Source organism: Ranitomeya variabilis, chromosome 8, assembly GCF_051348905.1.
Source record: "Ranitomeya variabilis isolate aRanVar5 chromosome 8, aRanVar5.hap1, whole genome shotgun sequence".
NCBI classification, from domain to species: domain Eukaryota; kingdom Metazoa; phylum Chordata; class Amphibia; order Anura; family Dendrobatidae; genus Ranitomeya; species Ranitomeya variabilis.
The window spans coordinates 34,574,254-34,586,281 of NC_135239.1; the positions used below are offsets into that span (position 1 = coordinate 34,574,254).

Consider the following 12,028-nt stretch of genomic DNA (forward strand, 5'->3'; position numbering starts at 1 on the left):
TAAAACACATATAAAGCTTTATTATAAATAACCATAAACTGGGGTAAATATAGGTCACAGACTTAAAATATATACATTACTAATCAGCATGGTAAGAATACAGCTCACTCCTCCCGAAGGGCGTACATGACATCATCCTGGCTCACATTCATCCGCACTCGTAGGTACAGGTCATTCCGGCTGGATTCCACCAAAAGAAGACGGGAGGCTCCAAGTCTTAAACAGACGGCCATAGTCTCAGACATGGAAGGAGGCGTAATCCCTTCTATCCTGCATAATGCGACGTACTGATGATATACCTGCAAAAAACACCAGAGTAAGCGCCTACGCCTCATAGCAATGGCATACGCCTCTTTTTTCCTGTGTCCCCAATGAAGCAATAGAGAAAAGTAAATTGTCCCTTAAAATTTTGTAAATATCATTCCAGTGTTGCGCTACAAACCCCCTGTGTGCAGTGGACATGGACAGATGACCCTGCTCAGCTCAGAAGCAAATACTGATGAATGGCTGGATGTTTTTACAAAATATTAAGTCCATATATAAAATCACCTGTTGCAAAGTAGATTCTTCCAGCCCAGATCTTCTAAATTCTGCAATCACTGCTTTTAAGAATGCCTGCTCCTGCACAGAGGCGCTCCTGCGGAGAGACATGCAGACCGGGTTACTGTTGCATCTTCTGCTCTGACAACTTTAAAGAAGGGGTTGTCATATAATTAACACATCGGCCGTCTGTAGGATAGATGATAACTGTATTATCGCTGGGGGTCCGGCTACTGAGAATCCCACCGATCAAGAGAATGGGGGACTCAAGTCCTCTAGTGGTGCTCACTAATGCTACAGTCACACAGTGAACTTTGGGACCTCTTCTTAGGATTGGTTGGATCTTCGGCGATCATACATTTACGCAATAAAAAGAAATTTAAGGCTATGAGATTTTTCCACCACTGGACGCGATCCTACCTAATGGCCATGACGTAGGGAGAGGAGAACATCTCATCCAGGGCCTCTATGACGTGAAGCATCTTCACCAGGGACAATTCGCCCTTCTTGCTCGAGAACTCGCAGATCTCTGTTGCTCTACGACAGATGTCCAGACATCGGCGAGCATCGCCAGACAGGGCAGCCACCTGAGGAATAATGAGGTTACATGTAGTTGTTGTAATCGCTAAGTAGCCGCACCGTGTCCCTGCAAATGTGACGTCACGACTTTTTCCAAGGGGCATGTTACAATACAATGTGGCTCTGTTCAACCGACATTATGCGGTGATGTAACGGCGGCACAAGCCAATCCTTGGCCAAGCCACCCGCAACCAAAGATACCGTACTCCTTGTCATGCACACACGTGTATAAGAGCAAAGAGATAGCATATTGCTAGTACATGGCATCACATTTAGGGCCCCCGCTAGTCAAGAGAATGAAGGGGGAAGCAGTGCTACTTAACATTTTCCTGCACAAGGCTGCGCCAAAGAAAGGCAGAACAACTCTGCTCACTTGAATGAACGACCGGGGAAAGTATAAAGGGTCCACTCCACTAAATCAAGATAGGTGGGAATCACCGAGGGCGAACCCCCAATTATCCTAGTGATACAGCATCACCGCTTTATAATCAAATATTACTTACATTATCATTTGTTGAGGAATTTATTTCCAAGTTTACTCCATAAATGAACAGAAAAGGCTCCAGAAAGTAAATGAACGGTACCCGAAGGTACTGTAGTGCACAAACCTTTCTTGACACTAGTTGGATGGCATCATCCTCAAACGCCTTGACGTGATTTAGCCTTGAAGTTATGATCTGCTGGAGCTGTTTGTGCGTATAAGGCTGGAAAGACATTCGGGTAAGACCCTAAAAACGAACATTATATATTAATAATAAGATTTCATTTTTTTCCCCAGAAAAACACAAAATATCCCAATGAGCACAGTCTATAAAGATACAATGAAAGAAGAAAACTATTAGGTCATCATGACAAAGCCTCTGTATATGTCCTATCAGGGCATACGAGTATCACATTGGCGGGGTTCATCATTTGAATCCCCCAGTGTATGGAGAGAATTTCTGCAGCAGCAGCTCTCATTCTGAATGATGTTCACCACCCTTCTAACACCAGGATCGCCATTTATCTGAATGACTGTCGTGTATTGATGAGCATGCGTGCTCGAATAAGGTGTTATCTGAGCATGCTCGGCTTCTAACAGTGTCTCTTTGGCGAGCTCGAATAATATGCTTGAGTCCCTGCGGCCGCATGTCTCGTGGCTTTTCGACAGCCCCAACACTTGCAGGAATTCCCTGTTTGTTAGACAATCCCTGCATATGTTATGGCTGTCAACAGCCGTGAGACAAGCAGCCGCAGGGTCCTTACATATTATTCGACCACGCCGTAGACACTTGGCTAGTACCCGAGCATGCTCAGATAACGCCTTTCCTTATCACTACGGCCATGTAATATTACATCTTCCCTGCAGCGGCTGATGCGATGCCAAAATTGGAACCCATATTTCCTCCGTAGGGAGTCACCATCTGTACCTTTATGAAAACAGATGCATTTATATAGACACAATCTGCGCCACTTTATATGCTGTGAATTTAACCGTTGTTGCAAGACAATAAAATCTGAATGCATGACATTATGAAGAGCATTATAAGAAAACACAAGTAACATTTCCTACCAGTCTGCTGGCAACCCGATTCATCATCATTCTTTCCGGCAGATCCATTGTGTTAGCAATTGCAAGGACAATGAGTTTTGCTCGTTTTCTTGTAGGCCAGTCAAATAAACTGTACATAACGTTTTGCTTCCTGGTCCAAAGCAAGTCCAACTGGGGAGAAATATTAGAGGTCAGACACATACAACCTGTTCCTTGGCATATTAAGTTTATTTCTGTCAATGCCTTGGAAAAAAAAAGTTAAAAGATTTAACACCGACATTTTTTTTTTGTACAAAACTTAAAAAGGGCAAACATATAACATCCGGACTATAAGATGCACATAAGAGTGCATCGTATAGTCTGAAACATACGGTGTGTATATATAAATATGGCCGTGTAAAACTGGCCTTAAAACAGGAAACTGGTGCAGAACTTCTTTACCCCCCTCCCAAGACTCAATTGATTATAAAACACATATCCTCACCTCATCTACCAGCAATACTGTGGTTTCTCTATTGCAGGCGGCTGTACTGAATCTTTTCTCCAAGAGTGCAGCCGCGTGGTCTGCAGTCGCCTTCTGTCCTGTTAAAAGCTGAAATTATACAAAAAAAAAGGAACGTCACAGCATATCCAATATCCATGTACATATTATATGTTGCACGTACAATGGTATAATCTTTATCCGCCTTTTACACAACATTATTACTGACATTTCTATAAATGGGGCTGTGAAGTGCTACAGGTTTTCCCACCTTTAATACTTGCACATAGGCCTGATGAGGGTCTGTCAGCTTCATGCCATTGATTTCTATGAATTGGAAAGTTGGCAAATCATCGTCCTCAACAGCGGTCTGCAGACTGCGGATCACTTCATGTACGGTTGCGGTTTTCCCTGTGCCTGGTACGCCAGATATGTACATGCAGCTAGAAAAGTATACAAAATGCACTGTAAAAGGTTATCAGTCACCGCTGCAGTCCATCCGTGGTGGCTGGTCTGATAGGTAAAGAGCATGCACTTGCAGGCAGTTTGCAGGCACGGCTCTGAACCTGTCCACATCGCTAGATCCGGACAGCTTCAGTCTCTGCCGCAGAAGCAAAGATGGAAACAGAACACAGTTCACACCAGCAGCACCGGGAAAAGCACTTTCATGCTGGGAACCCAACAATATGCATTCGCTATATGCGGATATCAACTTACCCTCCAGTCCCATCCAGCAATTTACTTTCTACAAAGTTGTATACGTCTTGGTACTCCTGCTCCCTGCAGGGCAGAGACTCTGGCACAGCAGAGACATGAAGCCTGTTAAAAGTAAATGGCAAAATCTTTAAAAAATTGGCATCGTCGCATAAGAGTCCAAATTAAAGAAAGATCGGAAAGTTGCATGGAAGCCAAAATGGGGCTAAAAAAACTACAGCTCACCCCCAGAAAAAAAACCAAACAACTAAGTAATCATAGAACTATGCACCCAAAGAAAAATAGACTTATGGCTCTTAGAATATGACAGCCAAAGACATAAAACAAACAAAAAACAATGATCAAAGTACTTAACCCACTTTTCAGTACATTATATGGTGAAATAAATGGTGTCATTCAAAATGACAACTCGTCCTATAGGAGTCATCTCAAAACTACAAAAATTAAGCCCCGCTACGGTTACGTTGATGAGAAAAAAAAAAAAGCCATTGCTCATGGAACGTGACAAAAGCAATATAAATGCAAAAAAATGGTCACCACTCCAGGTAGTTAAAATCAGATTTGTTGTAACCCTACCCTATAATTTTATTGCTATGGGTGCATCTCAAAATAAAAGTTGGACATAAGATGTTGAATAGCCAAGACATCGCAGTCAGCGTGTACCGGGCTCCTCACCTTATGCGAGCCTCCTCCAGCACATTAGAAGGCTTCTGTACCGGCTGGTTCCGTTCTGGGATTTTGGGTGTCGCAACACGAGCGGCTTTAGAGCCCGGCTGGGAAAATTAAACAAGAACTCCATTATTATTGGCCCAAAAGGGAGCTGCGCTCTACTTCTCACATCCATCAACATGAGTGAGGTGTAAGAGAACTGAACAGCAATCAACAGAAAAGCTGTCTCCGCTAGTCAATACCGCTCACTGTTTTGTTTGGTGTCCTAGCTGAGGATTTCCTAGAGGATGTTGGCGTCCTAGGCGTACATCTTTTCCTTGCAACTCTCTTTGGTGACTTCTTATCTTCCATTTCTGCTTCTTCATCATCATCCTCCTCCTCATCTTCACTGCTACTCGACACTGTAGACTTTTTCTCTGGTACAAATTCTTTATCTTCATCCAGATCCTCAAAATCTTCATCGGACATGATCCTGGGGCAGGGAGATCAAAATCTAACAAGCTCTTTGCCATAGAACTTAGGAATGGACAGTTTATTTTTTAATGCGGGAGCCCAGTATACTGCGCGGAGCGCTATGCGGGGGCCCAGTATACAATACTCCGCACAATCCTGCTGACAGGTTCACTTTAAATTAGGCCATATGCTTTTTACTGCTCTTACGTAACATATTCCAATATTTTAGTCTAAGATCTATTAAAATGTACTTTGTTGGACAACCCCTTTAAGTTTGTTTCCATATGAAAAAGTTCGTTTTATGTGAAGATAAGGAAAAACTTCCTCAAATTAAAGAAAAAAAAAAAGTCAACAAATAAATATCAAGGTTGGCCACGACTTTGAGCTTTTAATTTTGGCCCTGTGTATATTTGAGTTTGACATGCTTGCTTTAATAAGAAAGTACTCAATCAAGGAACCCCGATTCAATCCAAGATGACACTTCTGAAACTTTACAGCATTACTTACCTAATCTGTTTGCGGATTAAACTAACAGTTGCCTGTGCAGACTTCCTGCGTGAACGCGGAGTTTCAGGCCCTCCACCATTGTGCTCTTCTAGTGCCCTGACGCAAAAGATAAGGTTATGAATATAAACAAGATTTAAGTAAAATATCACTTATGTTCCAAATAAAGACAAGTCACTCAAGTATGAAAATCACTAGAAAATGTTTCTCGCGCAACTTTCAAGGCATTGTCCAGACTCTATGCGGATGTTGCTCAGAGTCGAGAGGGATTGAAATGTCAAAATCTGGCATACTCACCTGTTGTCACCCCCATGGTTCCAGCGTACGTTGCTTCGGTGGTCTACGCCGGCAAAGGAAATTATGGCATCGCCGTTCTTCCATTACAGGGATGCTAATGCCTGTGACTGGTTGCAGCGCTTAGGTGGCTAGAAGGGCACGTCATCAGAAGTTCCTCTGATCATGCGCCTCTCTAATAACCTCAGTGGTCCGGTGACAGAAGAACAGAGATATCATTGCTTCCGTTACCGATCACCGGAGGGTCCTGCGCTGGATGCCAGAAGATGAATGAGAGTCGCGAGACAAGTCATATCACCCAAAGCATTTGGGCAACTTGGTATTCTATGACTATTTTAGTGCCACAGTGTAGACGTAAAACAACAACAAAAAAAACACTACAAAAACGGATACATTGCAGACAAGTCGCTTGCAGTTTGCATTGACACCTAAAGCAAGTGAGTCCCATGCAACCTGAGGCAAGCGATAGGAAATTCAACACATTTGGGAACTGTTGCGATTGTGTTGCAGCAGGTTGCAAGTCATCAGATGCAATGCAGCAATGCCACACTGCAGCCATCAGATGCAATAATACTGAAACAAAATTAATACCAAAACAACCACATAATTCTGGTATAGAAAGAGAAGTGACCGACAATAATAAGAATAAGAAGACTATTTCAAAATTGTTTAAAATATTTTAAAAATATAGGATAAGGTGCTGAAACAATGGCAGCAAAAAAGGAGCTCAGATGCAATAATGTAGTAATGGGACACTGCGATCTCGCGTAACATATCCTCAGCTAAAACACCAAATAAACCGGAGAGCAGTATTGTCTCCATATATCCTCAGCGTAAGTATAACATTAATATCAAATCACCTTCTAGAAGAGTTTGTAACTTTCTCTGGTGTGATATTCGCTTTCTCTGGCGTTTTAGGCTTCACCTTTTCACTCTTCTCTGAAAGTTTTCTTCCGTTGTTTACTTCGGTTCTGCAAGAAATTTAAAAAAAAAAAAAACACGGAAATTATGGTTTAAGATTTGAAATGAAATTAATCTAAAGTTGAAAAATCACATTTAGAGTTTTGTCCGGAAGTTGGGACTTACCGATATTTGCTTGACTTTCGCTCATTGAATGGTGAAGGTTTCACAGGGGTCACTTTAATACTGTATCTAGATCCGTGCTTTGTTTCACTTAAGCCCCGCAAAGACCAATCTTCATCAGTCAGCATCTTTTTGGGAGGGGAGTCCTGGAGTCCAGAGAAAGCGACTCTACGTTTGGGAGCAGCTGGTTCTAGAGCCTTAAATTCATCCAGAGAATCCATCGCTAGCCTGCACTGAGAGTTTGGTGGGCCTAAGAAAAGAAAGCAAGCTTGTAATCTGAGAAACCTAAATCAGCTACATTTTACAATAAACTATGCACTGATAAAAACAATAAAATAAAGTTTGTGCTCCTTCAGCAAAAATAGCGACCGAGAAATTAACTGCAATGTGACCAAAAGCTTGCGCCCCTCAAGTTCAACCAAGGGATAGAAAACCGCAAAAGGAAGTGGTACAGGTACATTTTAGAACTTCATTGACCACAGGAAGCCAAAAACGAAAACCACCCAATAGGCACGAGTCAATCTGACCCCCAAAATACCTACTGTTCAGTTGCAGCTTCTTCCTGGCACCGGGTGTGCCCGTCCCATTGGGAATCCTCTGTGCCCCTCTCTCTTTGGAAAGTGAGTTTTTTGACGACGAGTGTCGAGACTCTATTTCGGCTTCCTTTTTTTGGGCCCTGGTTGCACTACGTGTGATCTGTCTGTTTTCACCTGCATCTCCTTTCTGAGAGTAGAACTGGGGCTTCGGTAACATTTTTTCAGACAGGGGTCCGTTATGCACAATCTTGTTGCCTTTCCTTTCAAAGAGGCTGGAGGATAATGGTTTGAAAGTCTTTCCATCCCATGATAACTTCACATACAGGGCATTCCCTGATGACTTCTTTCCTTGAGGAAAAGGATCTTCAGGCGTTAGCTGAGTTATCTAAAGAAAAACGTTTTACATTACTATAAAGTGGCTTATAATCAGAGGGTTCCCCCACAAGCAACATCGCTTATCCAATGTGCGAAAGATGGGGACCACCACAACCACCGGGAGTCTAAAGCCCCCACATTCTTTACAGCGAGTAGTAGCAGCGGTCAAGTACAGCGCAGTCACTAACTGTGCCCAGAGCAGTTGGGTGCATGCTTGTCCACCGCTCCATTCAATCACCAGGGGTACTCCGGAGACCCCAACTTACACATTGGAGAGGAGCAGTGTTGATGACATTGCAACTCTACACATCTGCATATATGTATGTGAGGTTGTAACACCATCAGCATCGTTCACCTCCAAAGTGGAAGCGAGCAGCACTGGAATCCCCTTATAAGGCTCCGATACACAGTGGAGGAAAACGGGATCAATAGTTCACACCTATCAAACGGACAAGCTATTCAATGTGGATTATTGTGGCTCTGACCACTGCGATCTCCACCGATGCTGAAAATTGGGCTCCAATATCTCCCGTTGTGCATGTCTCCACTGCAAGACTGCACAGGAAAAAAAACGAGTGTTGTACTCTGCTGCTATCTTCAGCTGACCACTATAGAATAAAGTGGAGACGCACGCCCGGCCACCGTTCTGTTCAAGAGAGGCATTTCAGTACCGCTTTCATGGAATTTAACATTTCCAGTAAAAGTACAGTCACAGACAGTAACTCTTTACGTTCTTGCCATTTAGCATGATTCCAATATAACTGACAATTTGCTAATGGCGCACTGAAAATTTACAGCATTTAGTCGGCTGCTTAGGAAACGGAGTAATCAGCCAGTGTACAATGGGCTGTAAGCATGGCTAAAAAGACATCATGTAAGAGGCGATTACCTGAACAGTCCCAATAATTGTCTCAGCATCAATGTCATTTTCACAGTCCTTGAAGTCATACAAGAAGATCTCCTGGGGATGTGGATCTCTACCAAGCAACTTCCGTTTGTTGTAGGGGACTTCTTCGTAGCGCAGAAACCACTGAACAATGGCATGCTTGCTTGCATCTTTTTTTGCACCTGAAAAAAAAAAAAATATCTGAGGTCAGTTTAATTCTATAATTAATTAGGAGATTCAGCCTTTATCTCTATTGAAGGATTGAAAAGATGGAGATTATATCTATCCATCTAATCATCACTGGCGCCAACCCATATATCTGCTGGATGAGACGCCACCTCCTCTGTACAGATACTTTGCTCTTCTTACCATCATCATACAGTTCTTTCAGTCTTGCTACAAAAGGTCTATCTTCAACTTCGCCTTCAATCAGAACAAAGTCTCCGGGATTTATTGTGACTTCTTCAGTGTCACTTGACTTCATGACAAGCGCACTGAAAGAGAGACAAATCCACATTAGGGTGCATTGGTACAACTGTATTTTACAGGTCAATGCATGTGAGGCTGTTTGTTTAGGACATGACACCAGTTGGGAATTCAAAAAACAGTTTTTTTTGTTTGTTTTTTTCGGACCTTGTTCAAAGTAGATAGTACATGGGTAATCATATGTGAATGGACTAATTCAGGAGCATTTAACAAAAAAAAAATTGGGGAATGAGTACCTGTGTGTGGGGAGGATGCAATGTGCAGTAGTCTAATTATTATCCCTTATCAGACTGGAAAATTAAACTCAAGCACATAAAAAAAAAAAAAAGTCAAAGAGAGCACATACGGGTGATATGTGGATGCGAAAAATAGATATATAGAGCACCAGGTGGATGAAAAATAGTCAGAGCTTTCTAAGTTAAAAGCGACTTCTGTGCTTGTCTAAACCCGGCCTTAGAATTCATTCAGACAAGCATCAATTTAGTGATGAGTGAACATGCTCAGATAAGGTTACCGGGGCATGCTCGTGTGCTAACCGAGTGTCTTTGGCGTGCTCAAAAAAATATGTTTGAGTCCTAACAAACAGGCAATCCCTGCATGTGTTGCGGCTGTTGAACAGCTGGGTGACATGCAGCCGCCGGGACTTGAACATATTTTTCGAGCACGCCGAAGACACTCATATAGCACCTGAGCATGCTCAGATAACACCTTATCCAAACATGTTCGTTCATCACTATCTGAATGATGTCCTTGTACCAAATGGAGCAATGCTGGTCCAGATGCACGCTTTTACCTGTGGACCTTTGCACTATTTTGATCAGCTTTTCATATCAGAATCGCCATTAAAACTACAAGCAGCTGCCCTATGGGCATCCTCTGCACAGCATCAGTTTTTCATGGTTCCCCTGTAATTACTAACACAGAAACCATATTCTGCCAATTAAAACATTTTTGTTAATATGTAAAAAAAAACAAAAACGCAAGCCGTATGGATGAATGTCTGATCCCGGCCGTACTCACATCACCATATCCGTAAGGAGTCTGAATGCGGATTGATCACTCAAACTCTTGACAGATCAGGAAAAGCTCTAGAGGGTAAACTGATGACAGTGGCAGACGAGCACAGCAATGACCCGGTCACACATTCAAGAACACTCACCTATACTGAAGATGGAAAACTTTTCTGTCCTTCATGGCAGGTCTCCCATCCCAGGAGTACAGACGTCGCCGATTCACACGGGTGTAATACTTTGTCATGACTTCTGCGTGCCGCAAAATAGAGGGAAAAAAAGCAATAGGATGCAAATTATTGACATAAAAGAAAAATAACAGTAAGGTAAGAAAAGACAAACGTCGCTGCATATAACTATAAAGGAGTGATCCGGCAGGAGGAAGTTATCACCTATCAGTAAGATATGTGATAACTTGTTGATCTGTGGGGGTCCGAACAGTGGAAGCCCCACAGATCGTCAAAGCGGAGCACATTTATCCCTGTTCGAATGGAGCGGTAGTGCGTCTGCTGAAACGCTGCTCCATTCATTCCTTATGGAGCGATGGTCGCACTTCAGCTTCACTCTAAGTGTCCTTATTGCAGTTCAATGGGGTCCCCCAGCAGTCGGACCCCCCCCCCCACCGATCTAAAAGTTATAACCTCCCCTGTGGATAGGTTTCAACTTATTCCTAATGGACAACCCCTTTAAGCTCTAAATAGCATATATCTGTCATGGCGGGAACTCAGGTGCCGGCTGTTTTATACCCACAGCACCTGCCTCTAACAGCAGCGAGAGGAGCTGCGCTCAGATCGCTGTCACTTGTCAATCACTGCCCAGCGTCTTATCTATACAATCGGGGGGGCACCTTCACCCTCCCGTTACCACCACCTTGGCGCACACAGGGAGAGCTTCACAGGAGACCACAATTCCTTCTAATATATATATATATATATATATATATATATATATATATATATATATATATATATATATAATCAGACCAAAAATAAAATGAAAAAAAAAAAAGTTTTAAAAAATAAAGATAAGAATGGCACTCGCCCGGCTTTTCCCCAGGTAAAAATAAGAAAAGAAACAAAATAAATGTATTTATCATCACTGCACTCGTAATGGTCCGATGTATGAAAATAGAAAATTATTTAACCCTTATGGTGAATAAAGATTAAAAAAAAAGAAAAAAGTACAAAAAAAGTAAACAAAAAGAAAAAAAAATAGTAAAAAAAAATAAATAAATAATCACTTTTTAGGTCAATTCAGCTGGTTGAACCCCATTGCAAATAAATAAGATGGACCAATTGTGAAGCTGAATGCAGGTCTACGGTCAGAAGCTGTGGAAGGATAAGGCTTATCAATAGGCGAGGCTTGCTGGGACTTCTGGTTCTCTCCCTGCACTCACCGCTCCCGGCGCTCAGCTCCTCAGCAACACTCTCTCCTGTCTCAAAGACAAACTCAGCTAGAACTTTCCCGCCACTGACGTCACCAGGTGGGAGGAGCAATAATGTAACCCGGAAGTGAGTTTAGCGTAGACTGATGACGTTGCCCACCGGAAGCGGAAGTACGGAAAGCGCCGCGCAATATGGCGAACCGCACTGTGAAAGACGCTCATAGCGTCCACGGCACCAACCCGCAATACCTGGTGGAGAAAATCATCCGAACCCGCATCTATGAGTCCAAGTACTGGAAGGAGGAGTGTTTTGGCCTCACTGGTGAGTGGGAGGGAGGCGTCCATTCCTTTGTCTGGTTCTGATAGTGGATTTCTACTTTTAAAGGGATTGTCCATTTTTGGAGACTCTTTTTTTTACTTAAATGCCTGTAACTGGGACTAATATCAGTTTTGCAATTGGGATTAATTAAATATTTAGTCGTGTTTGGCTTTTCCAGGCTCTT

At 42.7% G+C, this 12,028-nt stretch overlaps 2 protein-coding genes across 3 annotated transcripts in view; one reads left to right on the top strand and one right to left on the bottom strand.

The window, feature by feature from the left end:
* ORC1 (origin recognition complex subunit 1) lies at positions 1 to 11,676 on the bottom strand. Of its 2 annotated transcripts, none has more exons than XM_077277875.1 (18): positions 11,538 to 11,676; positions 10,291 to 10,393; positions 9,015 to 9,139; positions 8,649 to 8,827; positions 7,391 to 7,769; positions 6,852 to 7,098; positions 6,626 to 6,736; positions 5,475 to 5,570; positions 4,764 to 4,986; positions 4,521 to 4,618; positions 3,849 to 3,950; positions 3,403 to 3,574; positions 3,135 to 3,242; positions 2,672 to 2,821; positions 1,728 to 1,847; positions 961 to 1,127; positions 550 to 637; positions 1 to 299 (listed from the first exon to the last, which is right to left on the bottom strand). In XM_077277875.1, the coding sequence occupies exons 2-18, from the start codon at positions 10,386 to 10,388 to the stop codon at positions 105 to 107; spliced, it is 2,658 nt and encodes an 885-aa protein (XP_077133990.1). In that variant the 5' UTR covers positions 10,389 to 10,393; positions 11,538 to 11,676; the 3' UTR covers positions 1 to 104. The 2 variants fall into 2 exon arrangements, with proteins under 2 accessions (XP_077133990.1, XP_077133991.1); XM_077277876.1 differs by having other exon boundaries at positions 11,382 to 11,587.
* Positions 11,451 to 12,028, top strand: part of PRPF38A (pre-mRNA processing factor 38A) — a 23,229-nt gene continuing 22,651 nt past the window's right edge. Inside the window, exon 1 of the mRNA XM_077277877.1 lies at positions 11,451 to 11,847. Within this exon, the coding sequence (XP_077133992.1) occupies positions 11,718 to 11,847 (130 nt within the window). The 5' untranslated portion in view covers positions 11,451 to 11,717. The remainder of the gene's footprint in view (positions 11,848 to 12,028) is intronic.

Bases quoted from the DNA above. Each gene is read 5' to 3' on its own strand.
- ORC1 (XM_077277875.1), bottom strand. From the start codon at position 10,388: ATGACAAAGTATTACACCCGTGTGAATCGGCGACGTCTGTACTCCTGG. The intron at 4,619-4,763 runs GTGAGCGGTATT...TAATTTTCCCAG, and splicing joins CTAGGACACCAAACAAAACA to CCGGGCTCTAAAGCCGCTCG. The intron at 1,128-1,727 runs GTTTGTGCACTA...ATTATTCCTCAG, and splicing joins TCCAACTAGTGTCAAGAAAG to GTGGCTGCCCTGTCTGGCGA.